Genomic DNA, 24,505 nt, shown 5'->3' on the forward strand with positions numbered 1-24,505 from the left:
CTATAGTTCCTTCTGCTTGTTATATTTTACTGTATAACAATCTGGTCATAAAAACCATTGTACAACAATAATAAAAGACTGTGAGTTCTTTCCCTGGAAGCACATTCCTTTCACTAATTGGAGTCATCAAAGCTAATTGAGAATGAAAGAGTGCATCTAAACTTTCTCTGGACACACCTATTTGATCTCTAACAAGTATCGACTAGAAAAGTGGACTGGAATGAGTTAGGACTGGCTCTTGGCTTTGCGACAGCCAGCTCTTTCTCAGTTGGGAAACTTGGTTTCCTCTTTGATCAAGAGATTAAATTCTGCCTTGCTTATTTCACAGGTCTGCGTCTGCAGAAAAGATAAAGCACGATAAGCGAAGGGAAAGTGCTTTAGATTCCATCAGGGACTGAAGTTTCTTTTTCCATCCCTCTCACCACACACTACTCAAATCGGACAGCGGTTGCCACAGTCTGCAAAAAGTAGAAGGATTCACTGCCAGTTTAAGACTTTATTCCTTAACTTCTGCAATTCCAGCCCCGCCCACAGTAAACCCGGGTTCCCACCCTTTCAACTTTCTCCATTGTTAAATTCGTGATCATTTCCATGAAATCCAGGAGAGGATACCAAAATATTTTCAGATGAGACGTTTTTAAGAAGCAATTTACACTGCACCGAGATTGTCCTGGTTGTCCCCGCCGCCCCCCTCCAGCCCTCCACTACCTTTGCCCTCTTTTGAATGCACCAAATACAAACGCCTAGTTGTGTTTTTTTTTTTTTTTTTTTAACTTCAGTTTCACTTTCGAGATTGCAGTAAGCTCACCACGCACATTTCCCCGATGATAAACGTCTGGATGTGAACTCATGAAAAACAAGGAACCGGCAACCATCATCAAAGGGAAGGTATATATTTTAAATTCTTTTGAGGGGTCAGGATTTCTCTTGCTGAGTAAAGTCAGAACTCACTTTGATTTTAACATTCATCAGTCTTTCTTTGGTGCTGGAAATCGTGTCAGAACCATTCAACACGGAAAATGGAAGAAATGGGATGAGACAGGTATGGACAGAACTGTGTCATAAATCAGAATACAAATAATAGCAAAAAAATATGTAAGATGATATAACATTTTATGCAGCAATTTAAAAAAAAATTAAATTCTTTCTCTGTAGAATTCTGTACCTGGAATTACACATTAAGGAAAACTATGGAAATTATTTTGCAATAACTTTTTTTTTTTTAAGTCACACTTTAAAAAATCACATTCTAGGAATTTAGAAAACTTGGTCTGTTTCTCGGTTTTGTTGACTGGAAAGGAGACAGGAGCTGGTCCTTTTCAGTAATGAGCTTGAAAAAGAAAAAAACTCTTCAGGTGTTCCTAGGAGTACATAGATGGCTTTTATTTAATAATAGAAAATGAGATTTGGAAAGATGTTCAGATGTGTAGAAAGATCAGAAATTAGCATCAGCAATTGTGGGGTACATAGGTGAAAATAAAGGCAGCCTTCAGTGGTATTAAAGTTCCAGCAATTCCAACTTTATAGTTGTGACTATGTGCTAGTATGTGTCTGCATATAGGTACCTGTGTATCAACTTAGAAAAAAATATTGCAAAGTTTACAAACCAAACCACACAAACTCACCTGTAAATAGTAGTTAACTCCAAGTATCCTGGCTTCAGACTCCAGATCCTAACCATAATGCAATACTATCATCTATCAAAATGAAAAGTAATTTTATGCACCTTAAAAAATTTTCCAAAATTGCAAGTAACCATGAAATTTTTTCTTTCTTTCCTTCATTTTTTTTTTTTTGTTTCTGTTGGATCTCATTCAATAGCAACTAGTTATTCACTCTCATCTCATCCTTAAGCTGTTTTTTTGTTTGATTTATTAAAGTGTGTCTTACAATAATTTTTCCTTCAGGTTGAATGGTTATAGTTCTGTTTTGTTTTCTGGATGTTTTTGTTTTTTGGTACTGAGGAGTAAATTCAAAGAGTATTTAACCCCTGAGGCACATCCCCAGCCCTTTTTTGTATTTTATTTAGAGACAGGGTTTCAGTTGCTTAGGGCCTCGCTAAATTGCTGAGACTGGCTTTGAATTCGTGATCCTTCTGCCTCAAGCACCTGAGCGACTGCTGGAATTACAGGCCTGTGCCACTGTGCCCAGCCGGTTCGTGGCAACTGTCTGTCTGTGCCCAGCAGGTTCATGGCCACTGTGCCCGGCAGATTACATGGTTATAAGCTTACTGAATCTTTGCCAATCTCAAAATATCACTTCCTTTTCTTTCATTGTTTAGCTGGCCATGAAATTTAGATTCAAGATAATTTCCCCTAACATTTTGAAAGTTTATTTGTATTGTTTTCTAGTGGTTTGTGTGATTGATGAAGAGTTTTAATACCAATCAGGATCTCTTTCCTTTGGAAGTAATCTATTATCTCTCTCCTTACAGGACTTTTTGGTGAACGGTCACAATTCTGAAATTTTGCAAGATCCTTTCCATGTATTTTCATGCATCCTGCTTATCACTTGGTAAGTGTTTCCCTTCAGATGAAGTATGTTTTCAGATCTAGGAAGGTCTTTATCATTAAGAGACATGCTTTGTAAATGCAATAGTCCTTCTAGGTAATTCTGATCTCTATCTACCGCTGGTCCAGAGGAATAAATGTCTCCTGAACAAGAAGAATACATTGCAGGACTGTACCTCTGAGTTGGTAGGTAGAAGTAGTAAGTCCTTATGGTACTAGGAGAGGAAATGTTGGGGAGAATCTCAGACAGGTGAGGTGGGGGGAATCAGTCCCTCATTTCCAGAATGTATCCTATCAGCCCCACATTCTTCATGCCCCTGAACAAATTGGTAACGTGCATCCTTTGTACCAAGGTACAAACATGAGTTCTTCAAAACCTTTGGATATAAAAATTATGTGCAGCTTTAAATATTTAATGCTAGTATTATAAAGGCTTGAAAGGCTGGAATATTTGTTTATAAAAGCTATTTATTTCCCCTGAGAACTATACTAAAATATCAGTAAAACTTATTAGTGTAATTTCTAAATACTCAGACTAGTTCTATTTTTCTAGAATTAGTCACTGATTAGTATTTTATTCTCTGAAATTTACCTGGATTTATTCTTGTGTCATGATTTTTAGGTCTTATGGGGAATCAATTTAAATATTATTACCATTGATTCATTTCACACTCTGAGGATTCATTCCATTTTTTAAAAAATATTCCAAAGTGAAACTAGGTTGCTGATTACATCAGACAGTACTATGTTGGGTATACACCCACCAAAATAAGATAAGAGTGGTTTTCTTGAGCTGATTAAATCCCCATTGGAAAGCTATTTATTTAACAGGTATTTGTTTATATATGAAACAACTATGTTCCAGGCATTCTTGTAGGAACAGGCAATACTGTATGAAATAAAAGCTACCATAGCCTCTACTATACATTTACATTCTAGTGAGGAGGAATGATTAACAAGTAAATAATATTAGATAATTCTCATCAGCCACAGGATGGAAGAAGCGATTTGATAAAAGAAGAACAAAATGAGAGGATTTAAACTTCAGATTTCAAGACTTACTATAAAATTATATGAGCCATGCACTATGTACACTTGTAATCCCAGCAGCTCTGAGGCTGAGGCAGGAGGATCACCAGTTCAAAGCCAGTCTCTGCAACTTAGTCATGCTAAGCAACTCAGTGAGACCCTGTCTCTAAATAAAATACAAAAAAGGGCTGGGACATGGCTCAGTGCTTAAGTGCCCCTGGGTTCAATTTCCAATACCGAAAAATAAAAACAAAATGAAAAGATTATAGTCATCAAAACAGTGTGGTGTTGACATAAAAACTGACAAAGAAAGTAAAAGAGAGCAGAGAGCCCAGGAATAGACCCACACTGAGGTATTTGGTTTTTTAGAAAGGCACAGAAGCAATGCAGGAGCAAGAAGGAAAAGTCCTTTTAAAACTATCGTCTAACTAGATATACACATGAAAAAAAATGAACCTGACATCTGCTTCACTCCATACGTGAAAATTAATTTATCAGAAATCACAGAATTTCACATGAAAGCTAAAATGGTATTTTTTTGGGGGGGGGGCGGTATGAAGGATTGAATTTAGGGACGCTCAACCACTGAGCTACATCGCCAACCCTATTTTGTATTTTATTTAGAGACAGGGTCTCACTGAGTTGCTTAGTGCCTTGTTTTGCTGAGGTTGGCTTTGAACTGGAGATCCTCCTGCCTCAACTTTCTGAGCTGCTGTAGTTATAGGCGAGTGCCACCGTGCTGGCTAAAAATCATAATTTTTTAAAGAAGAATATTTTAAAAATTTGGGAGTAAGCAAAGTTGCTTAAGACCCAGAAAGCAATAAAAATAGAAGAAAAAATGTTAAATTTGACTTCATCATAATTGAGAAGACATTCACAAAATGAGAAAGCAATCCACAAACTGGAAGAAAATGTCATGAAAATATGAATCTGACAAAGGACTGATACCCAGATATATAAAAAAGTTGATAACAATACTAAAAACAAAACAACCTAATTAATAAACGAACATAATCTTTGCGTGTACAATAGTATATATGGACAATAAGCACAAAGGGATTTTTAGATGTGATTAGTCAGCAGGAAAATGCAAATTAAAAAATAGTTACCTATGGATACATACTCACAAAGAAGATCAAATGAAAGGAATAATAGTATCAAATGTTAATACCAATTGGCCCAAACATCCCAATTCCGAGTACTTATACAAAAGATACAGAACACATATGTCTGTGAAGATTTGTACAAGAATGTTTGTGAGGAATTTATTCACAATGGTGAGAAATTTCAAGCAATCCAGGCATCTTATTATATAAGCATCTTATTATATAAGCATGGATAAAGTATGCTACTCGATTAAAAAAGTGAAAGAAAAAATATATAGTATTTCCTCCTTATCTGCAATTTCTCTCTCTATAGTTGCCATTATCTGCAGCAGTCCGGCTGCAGCAAAATAACAGGGGGGTGACGAGCAACTTGTGTACATTGATACAGCAGGAGTGGGAGCCGTTTATTATAGGACCGGAGGGGTATATATACATTACACACAGCTTATCTTAATTAACATAAACTAGATACAGCAGTCAACCAATAAGGAATCTCCACACATAATGGCTCGCTGGAGTTACTTCACAAACCACTTCCTCTGGCAAAATGCCAGGCGCCATCTTGACTTGTTTACAGACCCTAACAATTATCCATGGTCAATTGTAGTCTGAAAACATTAAATGGAAAATTCTAGAAATAAATAATTTGAAAGTTATTGAAATAAATAATTTGCAAGTAGCATAATGAATAGCATAATGAAATTGCATGCTATCTCACTCAGTACCATCTGGGATATGAATCATTACTTTGTTTCATGTATCCATGGTGTATAGGCTACTCACCCATTAGTCACTTAATACTTGTCTTGGTTATCAGATTTTCTGTCACAGTATCACAATGCTTATTTTCAAGTAAACTTGCTTTTACTTAATGATATCAAAATGCAAGAATAGTAATGCTGGCAATTTTATTTAAAAATTTATTAAATGTCCCCAGCTTAAAACATTTTTGACATTATGAAGGTGTGAAAGCAATGCACATTCAGTAGAAACTAATTAATTTTGAATTTGATCTCATCTGGGTTAGCATTATGTAATACAATAATCTATTGAAATGCTGAGCAGTAGCAGAAAGCTGCAGCTCCCAGTCAGCCACATAATCATGTTAATAATCAATATTCTATAGTGTACTGTGTTGCTAAGCTATGATGTTCAATAAGATACATGTATTAAATGTGCTTTTCACTTTTAGTATTTTCAACTTACAATGGGTTTATTGGAATATAATCCCATTGTAAGTTAAGGAGCATCTGTATATTGTTATAATTGTTCTATTTTATTGTTAGTTATTGTTGTTCGTCTATCACAGTGCCTAATTTGTAAATTATGCTTTATTATAGGTTTATATGTGTAGGGAAAAGTGTGACATCCAGAGAGTTTGATATTATCTGTGGTATCAGATGACCACTGGGGTTTTTGAAATATGTCCCATAGATAAAGGAAGACTGCTTACAGAAATAATAAATGTGGATAAATTTGAAAACTAATATGCTGAGTATGAAAGAAAACATGCGAAAGAGAATGAATGTGATGTGTGTAAGACACAGAAAACGAATGTCTAGTGGGAAAAAGAACAGTGCCTACCTCTGGGAAGTAAGAGTGGGAACAAAAATAAAATAAAAGGGACGAGGAAACTGTAGGGTTTGCACTGCACAGATGTATGCATTCGTCAGAACTCAGAGGATGTACACTGAAGATTTGTGTATTTCATTAAATGTGAATCCTACATCTAAAGAACAACTCCACAAACGAGAAACGCTGTAGTTAAGAATGTACATGTTTGTGAAGTGATGATGGATGAATGAGTAGATATATGATAACACAAGCATGGTCCCTATAATGTTATTGAATGGTGCTGTATATTTTGATTTTAAAATGTCAGAAAAATTAACTTTGGTGTAACCATGCCACGGACAAAAGAATTAAGTGTGGTATATCTATAGCAATGAGAATGAACAAATGCTGTTATTATGGGATCTTTGTGTTCTATACAGTTTTTAAGGAATTAATGCTGCCCATAAATATGACAAGAGTGTAGCAGAGCACAGTGAGCTGTGTGAAAAAGATGTCACTCTGTGCCTCTTAGCAGGTGACCATGGACCGATCAAAGCAATGTGCTATGAGACATTTATGTGTGTGTGTGTGTGTGTGTATTCCCCCTTGTAATTAATGACTTCTTCAGAATGATGTCTATATACTGTAATTTTTCCTATACATACATACCTATATAAAATTTAATATATAACTTAGGCACAATAAGAGACTAATAAAAATAACTAATAACAAAGTAGAATCATTATAACACTACTCTGTAATAAAAGTCCATGTTAGTGTGCTCAGTCTCTCTAAAACATCTTAATTCCTCATTCCTTATTGCACTATAGTGATATTTTTATATCATGTTTTACCACAAGTAACTGAAACTTCAGAGAGTGAAACTGTGGCTAAGGAAGGATGGCTATAAGGCATTAAGTTCATTATTATGTACTACACAGCAGCTAAACTTTTGTATAGGAAATAACAAAGTTCTTGCTTTGGGGAAGGAGAAGGTGATGACTGGAGGAGGGTCATGAGATTTCTTGGGTGTCATAATCCTTCATTTCTTGATCCAAGTATTGATTACATAGACATGCTTATTTTGTGAATATTCAACAGGTTTCACATTTGTGATTTGTGAGCTGTTCTGTATGTATTTAAAATATAATTGCTAAAATCTAAAAAAAAAAAAAAAAAGGTCCAACCAACCAACCAACCAACAAAAAAAAACCCACATTGTCAGTCAAGCTGAGCTCAGGTCTAGACACATAGAATAAAAAGACAAAAAGAAAGGAAAATATAAAATTGACATATAGAGAGGATTACACTGGAGAGTCATTGTCTAACTAAATGTAGTTCCTAAGAAGAGAATATAGAAAAGTAGGAAAGGAAATGATCCAGGAAATAATAGAAAATAAGAAATTATAGAAGTTTAAGGAAAACATGAACCTTCACATTGAAAATATTGTTGAGCTTATAACTATGTTTTAAAGAAAAGAAAGCTTGAAATATCTTTGTGAAATTTTACATTACTGAGGATAAATACAATAAAAAAACTTTAAAGTGTAAAACGGAAATGCAATGAAGATGTCCTTTATGTTAAGGAAGGAAAATCAGATGGGCATCATCAAACTTCTTACCGCCCTGGACACTGGAAGGTGGTGAAATAATGCCTTTATAATTGAGCATCAAAAGTGCTTAAACTTCATATAGCCTATACATCAAAATCACTGAAGACAAAAGGAACAAAAGCAAGACGGGGGTGGCAGTAGAAGAACTTCTCAAGGAGGTACTCCAGTCAGAATAAAAATATTTCAAGAGAAAATATACTTAAATCCATAAGAGAGTGACATCAACTCAAGAGCGCAGTGCAATAGAGTTTGTGATGATAGCCATGCAGCAAGCTATATGTATCCATCCATCCATCAGTCTACCTGTCCACCCATTCATCCACCCACCCACCCACTCCTCCACCCATCCATCCACCCCCCACTCCTCCACCCATCCATTCATCCATCCATCCACCCACTACCTACCCGTCCATCCATACATTTACTCATTTATCCAAATTGGTGATTCAGCATGTGATTAAGAGGGTAGATGAGTGCTTACTTTAACAAGAATCAAACAGGGGGAATAATAGACTTTAAGGAAGTCATGGTTCAGACAGCAAACTGAAAAAGACATTATTCTGAAGAATTGATTAGTTAAAATGGGGAATAATCCATGTTGCCTTCATCATTATAGGGTCATCTGCTAAGAGGCATAGGGTGACATCTTTTGCACTCAACTCACTGTACAATTCTGCACTTCTGTTTTATTTATGGGCAGTATTTATTCTTTAAAAACTGTATTGAGTGCAAAGATCCCATAAATTAGAATCTTCCTTTCATCTCTATGTGTAAAGCTGTGATTGGTAATTTAGGCTCCTTAAAGCACTCATTTAAAACATCAAATGGGATTCATTTCATTTATAAGAATCACCATTAAAAATATCAAAGTAGTTTATGTAATATTTCATGAGAAATATTATTTATTCACTGTATAAATGTTATCATTAAAACTTCCAAAGCCCTTTGGATTTTGTTGATGATATACTAGCAAATATCTAGTGACCCATGGATGCCTCACAACCCAAGACATTTTTTTTATTCTTTAAAATGAAATTGAAAGCAGACCAGTTTGAAAGACATGGATCTCCTTGTAGGAAGATTGATTGAAATTGTTCAGGGAGAACGCTGGTTGCTGCTCAACCTCTGAAGGCAGCCAATGGTGTACTCTTCCCCTAATCCAAGGTCCAGTTAATAAGAAGCTTCTGGAATCCTTTTTACCATTCTTGAAGTTCTCTGATTTTCAATGAGTTGACCCTATTGGTAATCTTTACTATTGCCTTCTTGTTTAGTGGTTAGTTGTGAAAAATCTCATGATACACATTGTCTTTTTCGTAAGCTTTCTCTATAAAGTGACAATTTTATCAAATAGAACATAATTGTAATTATCTATATAGAGATCATGAGATTATCACACTGATCTAATAGTAATAGAAATTACTATAATTGCTGCTTTATGCCAAGTACTCTTAGGCTATACTACTTCCTTTAATCCTCATAACACCCTATGAAGGAGAAAACTAAGAACCGAGAAATGAACTAATTTACCAAAGGCTACAAAGCAGAGGCCCCAAGAACAGAATGCAGTTGAGGTAACTCCAGGGTCTGTCCTCTTAATCTTTATGTTTCTCTGAGTTTTACTGAAGCTACAATAAATATATACTTATATAGTTGTAAGTGACATTTGTTAACTTTAGGTTTTTCAAATTAATCTAGACTAAGTATTGCATGCTTAGTCATACTTTCAGGATGAATGCTAACATTTCTTATCATGACAATATCAAGCAATGGTATAGCTGACAGTTTTAGGAAATGTAAGGATGGAAGAAATGTGGAGAAAACACAAGAGTGTACATTTCTTGTATCACAAAATGAGGTCCCAGGAGATTTTTGTGTAAAGTTGGTTGCACAAGAAATATAATTCTAGGTATACTCTTCAAGATTATAAATATAACATTAAAATTTAAAACTAAAGAAAAGTTGGGAAGAGAATGAGGAAATAGTGTAATTAAATTTCTTAGTGGGAAAAAAGTGCTTAATTAAAGTCAGTAAAACCATGGATGCCCATTATGTTCTATGAGCCTGGAGGACATTACGTTAAGTGAAATAAGTCGGACACAGAAAAACAAATGCCTTATGTTCTCATTTACACGTCAAAGTGAAAACAGTTGATTTCATGGAATTATAGACCATTAGTTGCCAGAGACTGGAAGAGGTGGGGAGTGGAGTAGGGAGAGAGGGTGGTCAGCAAGTCCAAGGATGGAGCTGGACAGCAGGAGTAATTTCAGACTTTCTATGTAGCTCAGTAGGATAATGGTGATTGACAATAAAGTAGTTGCATATTTCAGAATGGCTTGTAAAAAGGATTTTGAATATGTTCCACACGAAGAAATAATAATATGTTTGAGGTAATGGGTATGCCAGTTACTCTGATCTGAGTATTGAAATATCACAGTTTTACCCTATAGATAGGTACAATTAATTATTTTGTGTCAATAAAATAATTTTTATTTCACTAAAATAAAAATTTTGACTAAAGTTGGCTGATTTATCATTTTAGATATAGTCTTCAAAATTATAAATGACACAATAGATTAAGTAAAGTAAACAATCACTGAGGATAAATGGTGAAAAGAATAAGGAAGGAGTGTGATTATGTTCTCTGTTTTTATAGTGGGAAGTAAAGGCTCAACGTCAGCGAAGATAAAAGGATAAGTTTATGAAGGGGATCATGAGAATTTAAAATAGAAACTGTCAAGAGAGCTTACTTTTGAAGATTGCAACTGGCGTGGAGGTACAGGACAAGAAAAGAGTTGGTATGTTTCTCTTTTTCATCTTTCTGTGCTATTTGAATTATTTCCGTGTGGTATACTACTTGTATAATATATAGCATAAAAGTCGTGGGTAAATAACATCACACATAGTCATGTTTTGGTTATGTATTTTACAAGGAATATTCCAATGCATGTGAAAGCATGTATTAATAATGTTGTCCATTGTTTTTTTCATATTTCTTTCATTGGGCAGAATCATGAGGCTGCATTTACCTTATCATATCTACTTCTTTTGGGGACTGTGGCCCCATTGGATTCTGTGTACATCTTCCACCAACAAATGCACTGTGAGACATGAGGAAGCTGACTGCAGTCATCTAAAGTTGACTGAAATACCCAATGACCTCCCAGTAAACATAACCACATTGGACCTTTCCCATAACCAACTCAGAAGATTGCCACCTGCCAACTTTACAAGATATAGCCAACTTACCATCTTGGATGGAGGATTTAATACCATTTCAAAATTCGAGCCAGAATTGTGCCAGAATCTCCCCTTGCTGAAAATTTTGAACCTCCAACACAATGAGCTATCTCACGTTTCTGATACAACCTTTGCCTTCTGCTTGAATTTGACGGAGCTCCATCTAATGTCCAACTCAATCCAGAAAATTCAAAACAACCCTTTTAAAAACCAGAAGGTAAGGTGGGAATGATCATTTCCATCTCAGAAATATGAAGTTATGTTGTCCAGTGGTAAGTTTTCAAGTCATTTATTCATGGCCTTACACTTCATATCTAAGTATCAAGATAAGAGTAAGGAATATGGTTTACCCAGTTGGGACTGGGGGGACTCATACACAGATTTTGCCATTGGTTTTGAAGCTGTTTTCAAAATTATAGTCTTAAATCAGTTTCAACCTTAATTTTAAAGAAATCTACCTCTTTTGCTTACTCCCAAAATATGACTGAGATACAAAAAGTAGGAGTCATCTAATAGGAAAGAAACATTGGACAGTCTCATGGGGATCATGGAAAATAAATTCACAAAGCTGATGATGTACTATGTGAGGTAGTAAAAAAAAATGTTGGGTCCAAATTCTGACTTTAAAAAAGCTAAGGAGTTGATATAATGATAAACACAATATTTACTAAAAATTATCTACTTGTTATTGAAGGAATATCCTTAAAGGATCAACATTTCCAATAGCTACTACTTCTTTCTTTTCAGCACCTTACTTGAATTTGAAATCTGTGAACAAATGTGTGTTTTTATCTATAATTCTGAAGCAATTTTTAAGTGTCTTCTTAAAACAAAGTCATTTTCTAGTCTTTTTGTTTTCTTCATATGCCTTATTAAAAAAATGGAGCATACTACCTCCTTAGAGGCCAAGAGCAACATACAAATTTAAATATGCTGAGAAACCTTAATAAGGTGATTTGTTGACTAGCTATTCTAAATCTTTTCTTGTGCCTTCTTAAATTTTCTTGTGGATGAAATGTCTTTGGACACAAATACTTCAAAATCTGATTTGAGAAATTATTGACAAAAATGTTTTTTTTTTCTTTTTAAAACATAAATAAAAGTCTTATTCTCTTTAATGGGGATCACATTAGATTTCTTCCCTAATGGATACCATGTTTTTCTTTACCTTTTACCTGAGTTTGAAGTTAACATGTTCAAAAGTAAGATAGAGTGATAAACACCCCCAATACTGACAAAACAAATTTAATATTTCTGTGTTAGTATGACCCCAAATTTATATAACTTCAAATATTTCTCAGCACAAAAGTCTTTCTAGAATTTTATAGATGGCAAAGTTTTATGCATGTTTATTAAAGTAAATGTTATTCTTTTTCCTGTTATTTATTTTCAAGATTAATATATAAGACTACATGTTAGATAAGCCACATGGATATTTCTTGCATCATAAATACTTATTGAAAATAAACTATGATTTTTTTCTATAATAAATAAATAAGCTTTTATTTTGGTAAGATGAATAAAGTGACTTTAAAGAAAGAAACTAAATCCTTGCAACAATAGTGTTTTTAATCACCACCAATGTGATTTATACTCCTATTACTGGTTCTCTATAGAACAACAGGTGACATTTTGATATTGAGATATTTCTGAGATTGACTTAAATTTAGAGGAGCTATTTTTAAAAGTGAGACTCTAACATATGTATTATTTTTCTTTTATGCTCAGAATTTGATCGTATTAGACCTGTCTCATAATGGTTTATCATCTACAAAATTAGGAACTCAACTCCAACTGGAAAATCTCCAAGAGCTTATATTATCAAATAATAAAATTCGTGCACTAAGAAGTGAAGAATTTGATTTCCTTGGCAATTCTTCTTTACGAAAATTAGAGTTGTCATCAAATCAAATTAAACAGGTAAGAAATACGGTAAAGTTATTTTGTATTCTACTTTTTAGTCAGTATCATCTCTCCTGTGTCACACTAGGACACTAAAGAATCTTAGAGAAAAAAAAAATTGTAACCTTCACAATATCTTCCAAAAATGCCGCACACTTATTGCTTAGGGCCGTTGGTACCATCGTCAAGACAGAGTTTTGGTAGTGGTTAGGAGGTGGGGTTCTGCCACCAAACAGCACTGTGTTAAAATCCCTCTGCCATTTTATTCTTTGACCTTGAGAAAATTGCTGATCTTATTTTCCTTACCTTTAAAATGAAAATAATACTCTCTATCTCACAAAATCTCTGAAAGAAATAAAATAGTATAATGGCTACGAGCACAGCTCTTAGAGTTGAGGCAGCTGTTCCTCTGTGTGGACTTTAATCTTTTAGTGATGTAATGGAAGCAAGTTGTTCAATTTCTCTCTGCTTCAGTCTCCCAGCTTTCAAACTAGTATAAAAATAACTGTACTTCATAGAACCACATAGTAAAGAATTTAGTACAGTACCTGTTGCATAGTACGAGCTCAAGAAATGATAGCTTGCACTATGTTTATAATATCCTTTAATGTAGTATTCTAGGTAACTATTTCAGGTGAACTATTTTCATACACAGCTATGTCTGTATTTTACACATATTTTATACTTTTACAGGCTAAGGAAGATTGGAAGTTCTTAGCTAGAACAGCTTCTCAAAAGCTATATTATTTTTCAAATGAAAAGACTATTCAAAATTATCCTGAGATGACAAGGAAATATTTTTGAGCAAGCCACTCATTTTATTCTTTAAATAGCATTTTTTTAATTGAAATGTATTGTCATCATCACATAAAATATGTAAATAATAAGGGGTAATAAAAAATGAATGCTAATAAAAATCACTCAGAAATCTATAATCAGAAACAAGCACTTAGCATTTGGGTATATTCATCATTATTTTCCAAATAATTATGAGAAAAAACAGCAACAACTAAAATTTACATAGTACCTAACAGAGTGCCAAGCATATAACAAATTATTTTAAATATTTTATGTACATAATTGTTTTAATCAACTTACTCTGATGGTCGTTTTGCACAAGAGTAAACTGAGATGAAGAAAGGAAAAGTGACATATCCAGGGTCCTTCAGAACCCAGCTGATTATAGAGCTGGGTTCCTGGCAGTGTGACCAGAGCCCATGTTCTCACCAACTGTGCTACATTGCCTCCTGAGGGTAAGAATGCTTCCTGCTCTAAAGTTAGTGTCATATCATGCACATCTCCCATGCAATTAAGAATTGTCCAAAAATTTAATTTTAATGGTGACAAAAATAATGCTACCATGTAGATGTATCGTATTTAACAATTAATAATTTATTTAATTTAATAATTTCCTGCTTTGCATTCTAATTTCTGTTATTTTCGAGGAAGCACGCTTTCTTTCACGTTTTCTTCTATCACCCAAACCTCTCACAAGTAACACATTAGTAATCAGATCGCTCTAGCTCCCCTGGTGGGTTTAACTGCCAGGGACTCATACAGTCCTCTCTGGATCCCTTGTCTCCCTCCTTCTCATCTCATGGCCCATCATTGAGTCCCAAAACAGACAAGGTTTCTAATAGGGAAATGGGAGTAGGCAGAGGGGAGTCAGAAAGAGTATAGTAAAATAAAGTCAGGAGAAAACCTGGGTAGAAAACCTGAAAAGTAGCTAGAACCCAGCGGTCAGAAGGGAAAGTGTGTGTCACTGTTTCATGATAAAAGCTGTCCGTTATTTCCCTCCATAATGTTCACTGACAGGCTGTCACCAAGATAAAGCCAGGATCTTCCCCAGTGGTGACTTCACAGAGAATTCATTAGTTACAGTTGTATCAGTAGGATAAAGTAAAAAAAAGTACCACAAGTCTCGAATAGGAGATCTGGGACAACCCCCTCAAGAAGTGGCATCTAAATTGAGCTCTGAACACCAAAGAGAAGTGGCCAGTGGCCTGGGGAGGTGAGAGGCTGGAACAGTGGATGGTACAGGGACAGAGTCAGGAAAAAGCTCTGAGGAATGGAGAGAGATGCCCTGCCCAAGGGAATGTAGTGAAAGGGGAAGGGAGACCCAATAAAGAACCACATTTAAGTTTTCCAAGGGTCATACAGAGCCTTTTTTTTTTTGAGGGGATTGAACCTCAAATTGAACAGGTTGCAGGGGCATTCAAACACTGAGCCTCATCCTCAGCCCTATTTTGTATTTTATTTAGAGACAGAGTCTCACTGAGTTGTTTAGTGCCTCGCTTTTGCTGAGGCTGGTTTTGAACGCATAATCCTCCTGCCTCAGCCTCCTGATCTGCTGGGATTACAGGCATGCGCCACCTTGCCCAGATTAGAGCCTAATTATAGATTGTGGTTATTAACCTTTTCCCCTCTCCATCTTTAGTTCTCTCCAGGATGTTTTCATGCAATTGGAAAACTGTTTGGCCTCTCCTTGAACAATGTCCAACTGGGCCCCAGTCTCACTGAGAAGCTTTGTTTGGAATTATCTAGCACGAGCATCCAGAATCTCTCTCTGAGTAACATTCAGTTGTACAGAACCAGCAACATGACTTTCTCTGGACTCAAACAGACAAATCTCACCACGCTCAATCTTTCCCACAACAACTTAAATGTGATTGGTAACAATTCCTTTGTTTGGCTTTCGCATCTGAAATATTTCTTCCTGGAGTATAATAATATACAGCATTTGTCTTCTCACTCCTTTTATGGACTTTCCAATGTGAGATACCTGAATTTGAAGGGATCTTTTACTAAACAAGGTATTTCCCTTGCTTCACTTCCCCAGATTGATGACTTTTCCTTTCAGTGGCTAAAATGTTTGGAGTACCTTAATATGGAAGATAACAATCTTCCTGGCATCAAAAGCAATATGTTCACTGGATTGGTAAATCTGAGATACTTAATTCTATCCAACTCTTTCACAAGTTTGCAAACTCTAACAAATGAAACGTTTTTATCACTTGCTCATTCTCCTTTACTCTTGTTCAACTTAACCAAAAACAAAATCTCAAAAATAGAGAGTGGTGCTTTCTCTTGGTTGGGCCACCTAAAGGTGCTTGACCTTGGCCTCAATGAAATCGGGCAAGAACTCACAGGCCAGGAATGGAGAGGTCTAGAAAATATTTATGAAATCTACCTTTCCTACAACAAATACCTACAACTGACTAGCAACTCCTTTGCTCTTGTTCCGAGCCTTCAACGACTTATGCTCCGGAGAGTGGCCCTGAGAAATCTGGAGAACTCCCCTTCACCTTTCAGCCCTCTTCATAACTTGACCATTCTGGATCTAAGCAACAACAATATAGCCAATATAAATGATGAACTACTGAAGGGTCTTGAGAAGCTAGAAATTCTGGATTTGCAGCATAACAATTTAGCACGGCTGTGGAAACATGCAAACCCTGGTGGTCCTGTTCATTTTCTGAAGGGTCTTTCTCACCTCCACATCCTGAATTTAGAGTCTAATGGCTTTGATGAAATCCCAGTCAAGGTGTTCAAGGACTTATTTGAACTCAAAAGCATCAATTTGGGACTGAATAATTTAAATGTACTTCCACCGTCTGTCTTTGATGACCAGGTGTCTCTAAAGTTCCTGAACCTTCAGAAGAACCTCATAACATCAGTTGAAAAGAATGTGTTTGGGCCAGTTTTTAAGAACCTGAGTGATTTAGATATGAGCTTTAACCCGTTTGATTGTACCTGTGAAAGTATTGCCTGGTTTGTTAACTGGATTAATCAGACCCATACCAACATCTCTGAGCTATCAAGGCATTACCTCTGCAACACTCCACCTCAATATCATGGATTCCCAGTGATGCTTTTTGATACATCATCCTGCAAAGACAGTGCCCCCTTTGAACTCCTGTTCATGATCAGTACCAGCATGATATTGATTTTTATCTTTGTTGTACTACTTATTCACCTGGAGGGTTGGAGGATATCTTTTTATTGGAATGTTTCAGTACACCGAGTTCTTGGTTTCAAGGAAATAGATGGACAATCAGAGAAGTTTGAATATACAGCATATATAATTCATGCCCATAAAGATAGAGATTGGGTCTGGGAACACTTCTCCTCAATGGAAGAAAAAGACCAATCTCTCAAATTTTGTCTGGAAGAAAGGGACTTTGAGGCAGGTGTCCTTGGACTTGAAGCAATTGTTAATAGTATTAAAAGGAGCAGAAAAATTATTTTTGTTATTACACAGCATCTATTAAAAGATCCATTATGCAAAAGGTAGGTAAACATTGTGAAATTTTAAATATGCACTTGTTTTTCAATTAAACTTTCTAGTATTACTACTCACAGCTCAAAGAATTTTGAAAATAAAACTTTAAGAATCCTGATTTTTAGTGGCAGATTGAAGCAGATTCCACAATCTCCAATTGTTGAACTTTTGGCTGTTAGAAACTGTATATTGATTATTTAACTTATTTATTTATTATTTTGCTTAGATTCAAGGTGCACCATGCAGTTCAGCAAGCAATTGAACAAAATCTGGATTCCATTATATTGATTTTTCTTGAGGAGATTCCGGATTATAAACTAAACCATGCACTCTGTTTGCGAAGAGGAATGTTTAAATCTCACTGCATCTTGAACTGGCCAGTTCAGAGAGAACGGATAAATGCCTTTCATCATAAATTGCAAGTAGCGCTTGGATCCCGAAATTTAGTGCATTAAGTTTATTTAGAGATTAAATTATCTAAAGGGTAGTTTTTCAATTTAAAAAATCCCATGGTAAATTTAAGTTTTACTAGAAAGTAATCTGGTACAGGTGATGGTGTTACATCACAGTTCTAGCTCTTCCATGGAAATGTATTTCCCTGTTTCAGGCCTTATGTGGAGAGCTGCTTGATCTAACCCAAATAAACCCCTAATAAGCACTTTCCCTACAAATGAAGGCACAGTCGATCCTTGAGACCCATCACAACTTGAAATCATTTAAAAATAGTCCTCACTTTTAAGAAAGTTAAAGTTTTGTGTGGTTTTGAAATAATTAATGTTGGATGCACTTTGAAAGATATTTGTTTTAATGAGCTTAAGGCTATTTCAATTGCAAAAGAGTAAAAGTTTAGAAAAGCTTAGTTACATTAATTTTTCAGTTGAAAAACTTTGTATTTGAGTATACCACTATTAATTTTAATCAATGTGAAAAACCCCTTTAAATTTGCATAGCCAAGGGGAAGAAATCTCTTACAATTGAGTTTGGGTAAATTCATGAAATAAATATTGCAAGAAATAGTTACTTGTATTTTTCCAATGCATGGGTTTCTGCTCCAGGAGAGTAGAAACAATACTATTACTTAAAAAGAGCATAGAAAGGCTTACTCCCTAACTGTTAGTCAGTAAGTAGATTGGCTTTGTGGAAACAAAGAATTTTCTTCCCTAGTCACAGACTCAGGAGATGATGCTGGTCAAATCACTTGGTCCTACTGGGATTCTTTGATTCCCAATCTTGAAAATGATGATGATAAATAAGAAGTTAATGGATGAGTATGGTATAGTATATTTACATGGAATGTACTATTGCACCATAAGATAATATGCTGTATGTGAGTTAGTCCCTAACTATCTAGAAAGAGTATTACTTTAAGTTTTATTTTTGTTTTACAATAAAACAAAAAAATCTAGTCTTGTTTTATAATGAAAGAGTCTAGTTATTAGAAATAGGTGTGACAAGCTTTTTTGGAATATTCATAGTTCTGGTATTCAAATGTAGGAAAGAATCAAAGTTATAATGCTAATTTCTGCACTTGAAATGCTCTTTTGTCTGCGGAAGTTAGGAAGCATCTGAGCTGTCCCATTTTGATTTAAATACATTAGTATTCTTGGGACTAAATTCACATGAACTTGGAATAAATAACACAGCACTGCTGGTTCTGAGAGTGTAGAATTTAAGCGTATGAAGGAATGATTTTACTTTCACATTATTTGCCAGCCTAACACCTCAGACACTTGTTTTATAGCATTTTAGTTAAGATTTGTTTTTAACCGATATAATCCTGTTTTATTTTTACATCATAAGATAAAAATCACAACTCTTTGTTTTCTTAATACACTTTGTATATTTTGTATCAAAATTCATAGTTCTTCATTAAAATATTTCTAAATAAACTATTTTTATAAATTATTTGTTGATTTGTTGTAAAGTGGGGGAGGAAATAATTTTGCTTTGATTTTCTTATGTACTTATAGGATAGTTGATCAAATGGCACAATTTAAATTGACTTCAAATGCAATTTTTTTATCAAGTTGTTTTAATATTTAAGAGGTTAAGATACCCAAAGAATAACTTGTTTAAATGGATACAGAGGAAACTAACAAAAGGTGTAAACCTAACTTGTATTTGACCCACACAGGAAGCAACATTCTCAACTTCTGTAGGATGCCTTTAATTGTTCTCAGGGGGAGTCCTTGTCCCTTGGGTTCAAGAAAAGGGAATTGCAGGAAAGGATGTTTGTCTGACCTCCTGTTTACTTGCCACAGTGACTTGCCTTGTTTGAAGAGTCTCTGGTGCTACCATGTAATCTGATCACTCCAAGGCCTTCCTGTTTTTCATTTTGCAAAAGGAAACCCAACAGAGTCAACCTTGAGTTTAAAATAAATCTCAGTATCCAAGTTTTACCTGAAAATTATACCTTTCAGATTGTGATAGATTGTTTGTAAAGGGGACACCCTGATAAATGATAGTGACCATTAGAATATAAAGATACTTCAAACCAAGGTGTATTTCTTGCAATCTATAGAAGCAAAACAGATTGATGATTGAGTGGGCCTAGGGACAGGTATGATGAGTTACTGTAATAGGCTCAAGAGATCTTTTTAGGGTAGTGAAAATGTTCTAAAATTGGAATGACTGTGCAACTATGTAAGTTTACTGAAAATCATTGAATTGTATAGTACAAATAGGTGGCTTATGCCTTGTGAATTATGTATTTATAAAGAAACTTTAAGAAAGTTTTAACTTTAAGAACACTAACTTAGAAATAGTGTTCACTGAGAAGCTGCATATGCCTATGCCTTTTGTACAAAAGGATGAGATAAGTTACAGAAAATAGGACAGAGGAGTTAGGGTAGGAAGTGATCCTCCTTGGTGAATGTAGACAGCACAATGTTCCATAGAATAGAGTCAGGTATTTCAAAGGTGGGTGGGATTTTGATGAAAGGCAGAGAGGGCACAATGAGTAGTAAGAGGGAAGGTAGGGAGGGAGATGTGAACTGGTTATTGGGAGTTAGAAGGAATGCTGAAGAGGATGGAGCCATGCTATGGGAGGAATGGCAGAGGCATTTAAATTGAATGAATTGAGGTCTTCTGGAGTTGTGAGTTGCAATTGGTAAAACCAGGCATTATAATCATACTCTCTCCTGGAACCTATGACTTAGATTTAGCTAAGTGATAACGAGTTGTATAGAGGAATATAGCTTATCATTTCATATCCAACCCGCCAGGCTGACTCTCATATAACAAAGAGGTTTTGAAGCACTTGACTTTTTTCAATAAACATAGACACTCCTGCACCACACAACATTTTATTCAGTGATGAACTATGTATGTACGACAACAGTTCATCATATTATATTTACTAGTGATGTCATAGCCATCTCAGTTTGCATAAATACACTCTATGAGTTTGTAAGACAATATTTCCTGAGGACAGATTTCTGAGAACATCCCCATCACACTGTATCCATGGCTGTACGTCTGTGCTAAGGTAATAAAGCATGCCAATCAGCTGATCATTAGCTACTAAGTACAATAGGTTGTATATAAGCCACTCTCAGCTCTTATAACCCCTCTAACCTTGATCCATCTTCCTGTTTAAGGAAGACACTGGTTCTGTTTTGTGACTTCTCCCTACCAGTGTAACAAACCATCCTATGTGTGCATTGGGCAGGAATCTTCAAACTTTCCTCCCTTCCTTCCTTCCTTCCTTCCTTCCTTTCTCTTCCTTCCTTCCTTCCTTCCTTCCTTCCTTCCTTCCTTCCTTCCTTCCTTCCTTCCTTTCTTTCTTTCTTTCTTTCTTTCTTTCTTTCTTTCTTTCTTTCTTTCTTTCTTTCTTTCTTTCTTTCTTTCTTTCTTTCTACCAGGGATTAAACCCAGGGGCACTTAACCACTGAACCACATCCCCAGCCCTTTCTTGTATTTTATTTTGAGACAGGGTCTCCCTAAATTGCTGCAATTGGCTTTGAACTTGTGATCCTCCTGCCTCAGCCTTGCAAGTTGCTGGGATTATAGGTATGCGCTATTGCACCCATCTCAAGCTTTTCAATAAGGGACCTTTTCCAATTTTGAGTGAGAATTTCTGGAGAGTCAATGTCAACTCTCTTTGGTCCCAACACAGGACTAAACTAGTCGGGGTCACTCTAGGTGAACTGGGCTGGCACAAAATAATCACACAGAGACAGAGAAATACCTTTTTCTTTGGGTTCTATGGTGGCTTCTCTGACCCAAGGTAGGCAAGAAAGAGAAAGGAGCACATGCTGAACCCTTTTACTGGGAGAAGCCATTCAAATGAGGCAAGGGGTCAGGTTTCAGGGGATTGAGTCTAGCTTCGTGATGTCTTGCTGTCAGCAGATTGACATCTTGGAAGGCCATGCCCATCCCATGTGTTGTGTGGGGATCATAGGCAGAGCCAGCAAAAAGGACACATAATATCACCAGCCCAAACAGAGAGGCAGTGTCAGTCCAGTCCACTTTTGTGCTCATAGCGCATACATACCCAGCCCATGGCTGGCTTGCCACATACACAGCTCCTGTCCAGAGCAGCTCCCGACACTCTTTTATCTTACGTAAGTGCTCCAGAAAATAGACTCTGGGATGGAGATTTGCGTACAGCAGATTTGAGAGATATGATCTGATTTATAGGGAGTAAAATAAACTGTGTCATGATAAGGATGAACCCTGTGCAAATGCAGTTTGCAGTGGAGGCCTCAGCCCACCCTTCAGGGAGCACAGGAGCTGGAGGAGACCAGAGTTGGTGCAAGCCTAGAGAGCTGGACTGCTCTCTCTCCCATCACTGATGCAGGTGGCCCCAGAGAGGAAGTGTGACTGTGTGTGACCAAGACTGTGGTCAGAAGAAATTCTGAAGGAGGAACCCAGCTGTGAACCCTCAGATGCCTACACTGTGAGAAACAGGTGCCTGGATCCTGAGATCCTGAGGGGGGATGTCCATGTTTCTCTCCAAACCACTACACCTTCTAAGTCATTTAAGAATTAAAATGTACAGCACTCAGATGGCTTCTTTTGGCACTTCTGCAAGCTTCCAACCTTTTGAATATTTTTTAAGTGAAGTCTTTTCCAGAATTTTGGGGGAAGAAATGACTTCACAAGAGCATGAGCATTCTCTCTCTCTCTCTCTCTGGTTATTCTAACAGAGCTAATGTCCCCTAGACATAGACAACTAAGGAACACACCTGTAATTCAACCAATTTTGATTTCACTCATTGTACTGAGCAGGGAGACACATTATGGGGTATCTTAGAAGTTTCTTGAAAAAACCTAGTTGGGCTACAGATGGGTAATTGCAGGGAGAGAAATCAGAACATGGATCAAGTTGCAATTTCTTGAGAAATTACAATCTCTTAGCCAGGAGAAGAGCGCTTATGGTTTTGGAAGGTGGCACAGTGACCTTCAAAATCATGAAGTGATCATGCTTTAATCGTACATGGTAGGGTAATCTTGTCTGGGATTGGTATTCTGTGAGGTTGTTTATGCCCAGTATAATAACATAACCTACCCACAGGCTAGCTTCTGATGGTCAAGGTGTTTCTTATAGAAATATCTTTTTGATCTAGTGAATATTTGATTTCTAGTGACAGAAACACAAGATCATTTAGGCAAAAAGGGAGAATATTTGTTGTATAACCTAACTGGGAAAAGATCAGGGGTTTATTCAGCTCTCAGGAGGAGCTAGAATAAGGGGCTTAAATATTACCACTCCTCTGTATGTGTTGGCATCTATAGTTTGTACTGCTGGAAACATGATTGCCCATTGTTATAGTACATTTTATGTTGCTATCACAAAATACCAGATGCTGGGTAATTTTAAAGAAAAGAGGTTATTTATCTTTCAATTCTAGTGGTTGGAAAGTTCAAACAGTATGGCACCAGAGCTCCCCTGTGTCACAACATGGTGGAAGAGTGAAAGGGGAGCTAGAAGCATGCACAATGAACTAAGCATCTGGAGTGGCCTTGCTTTACAATAACCCAGTCTCAAGAGACTTGATTCAGTTCCACAAGACCTGATTCACTCCCATGAGAAGGCATGAACCCATTCATGGTGGTGGAGCTCCCATGACCTTCACTGGGCCTCGTCTTTTAAAGGTCTACCATCTTAACACCATTACATTGCGGACCAAGCTTCTAATACATGAAGCTTTGGGAAACAAACTACATTGAAACCATAGCACACAGGATCTATGAGGCTACCATCTTACATCAACAAGGGACTATTTCTCTTTCCTAGTCCCAATTTCTAGAACCTCAAGAAAGGCCTCTGATTGGCTCAGCCTTGGATATGTGTCCATGCCTGTCTCCTGTGGTTGGTAGTACTCACTAGAACCCCATGGCTAGAATGACAGGAGGAACAGTCCTCCTAAGATAATTAGTCCTATTTCTCAAGGGTTCAGGGGCAACCATGCAAGCAAAGCAATTTACATACACCACATGAGATGCATATTACTGGTTTGTTTAATAACCTGGACTTGGCAAGGTATTAACATAATAAACATGACTGATGTTATTCTTTCTTTTTCTCTCAATGCTCTTTTTTCCTTTTTAAATCCTACCATTTGGATGAAACTTTATGTTTATGACAGAGCTTTCCAGATACTTTTAGTACAAAGGGTGGCCTGGCTTCATGGTCACAGAACTCCAGTTTGGTATTTGTAACAAGCCCTAACTCTTGCCAGGCAAAGTTTGCCACCTCCCCAGCTGGGGCCCCATCAGCCTCTGGAAACTTTCCTGATGGAGGCAGCTGTGTTGGCTCTTTTCCTGGAGCCTCACTCCACCTTTTCTTCCACCTGCCACCTGATGCTCTGAGCACCTCCAGGATCTCAAGGGTTCAGAGCACAACAGAAAAGAGATACAAAGGAGAGAGAAGGCTTTTCTTGGATGGCACAGGTATGAACTGGCCTCAGGGCTTCAGCAGCACAATGTTGAGTTGTTGGCTCACCCTCTCCTGAGACCTTCCATCACTTCTTCAGAAACCCAGGACCTTCTTTCACAGTCTGGTTCATAGGCTGGATAAACTTCTAGTTAGCCACTCCCAATACAGATCCTACCAGGACCTGGCTAGAATGTAATAAAATATATTCAAAGCTTTCCATCACCCTGTCTCAACCCAGTTTTCCAAACTGGTCTCCCACTGTTGTTCTATACATCTCAGACATCAAGTCCTGTTCCTTAGTAGTCTTGCAACACCAGTCTTATAAACTAGCATCCTGCAAAAGGGCTCCCTGCCAAATAAGATGGGAAATACTGTATACTATCCTCCAC

At 36.5% G+C, this 24,505-nt stretch overlaps 1 protein-coding gene across 2 annotated transcripts; it reads left to right on the forward strand.

The window, feature by feature from the left end:
• Nucleotides 1-518: 518 nt before the first annotated feature.
• On the forward strand, nt 519-19,138 carry Tlr3 (toll like receptor 3). Of its 2 annotated transcripts, XM_046419027.2 has the most exons (8): nt 519-888; nt 973-1,042; nt 2,435-2,514; nt 10,466-10,607; nt 10,819-11,266; nt 12,778-12,969; nt 15,389-17,241; nt 17,460-19,138. In XM_046419027.2, the coding sequence occupies exons 5-8, from the start codon at nt 10,823-10,825 to the stop codon at nt 17,686-17,688; spliced, it is 2,718 nt and encodes a 905-aa protein (XP_046274983.1). In that variant the 5' UTR covers nt 519-888; nt 973-1,042; nt 2,435-2,514; nt 10,466-10,607; nt 10,819-10,822; the 3' UTR covers nt 17,689-19,138. The 2 variants fall into 2 exon arrangements, with proteins under 2 accessions (XP_046274983.1, XP_046274982.1); XM_046419026.2 differs by lacking the exon at nt 973-1,042.
• Nucleotides 19,139-24,505: the final 5,367 nt, after the last annotated feature.

The sequence above is a fragment of the Marmota monax genome, unplaced genomic scaffold (assembly GCF_021218885.2).
Source record: "Marmota monax isolate L192 unplaced genomic scaffold, Marmota_monax_Labrador192_F-V1.1 WCK01_AAM20220418_F8-fsc00345, whole genome shotgun sequence".
Taxonomy (NCBI): Eukaryota; Metazoa; Chordata; class Mammalia; order Rodentia; family Sciuridae; genus Marmota; species Marmota monax.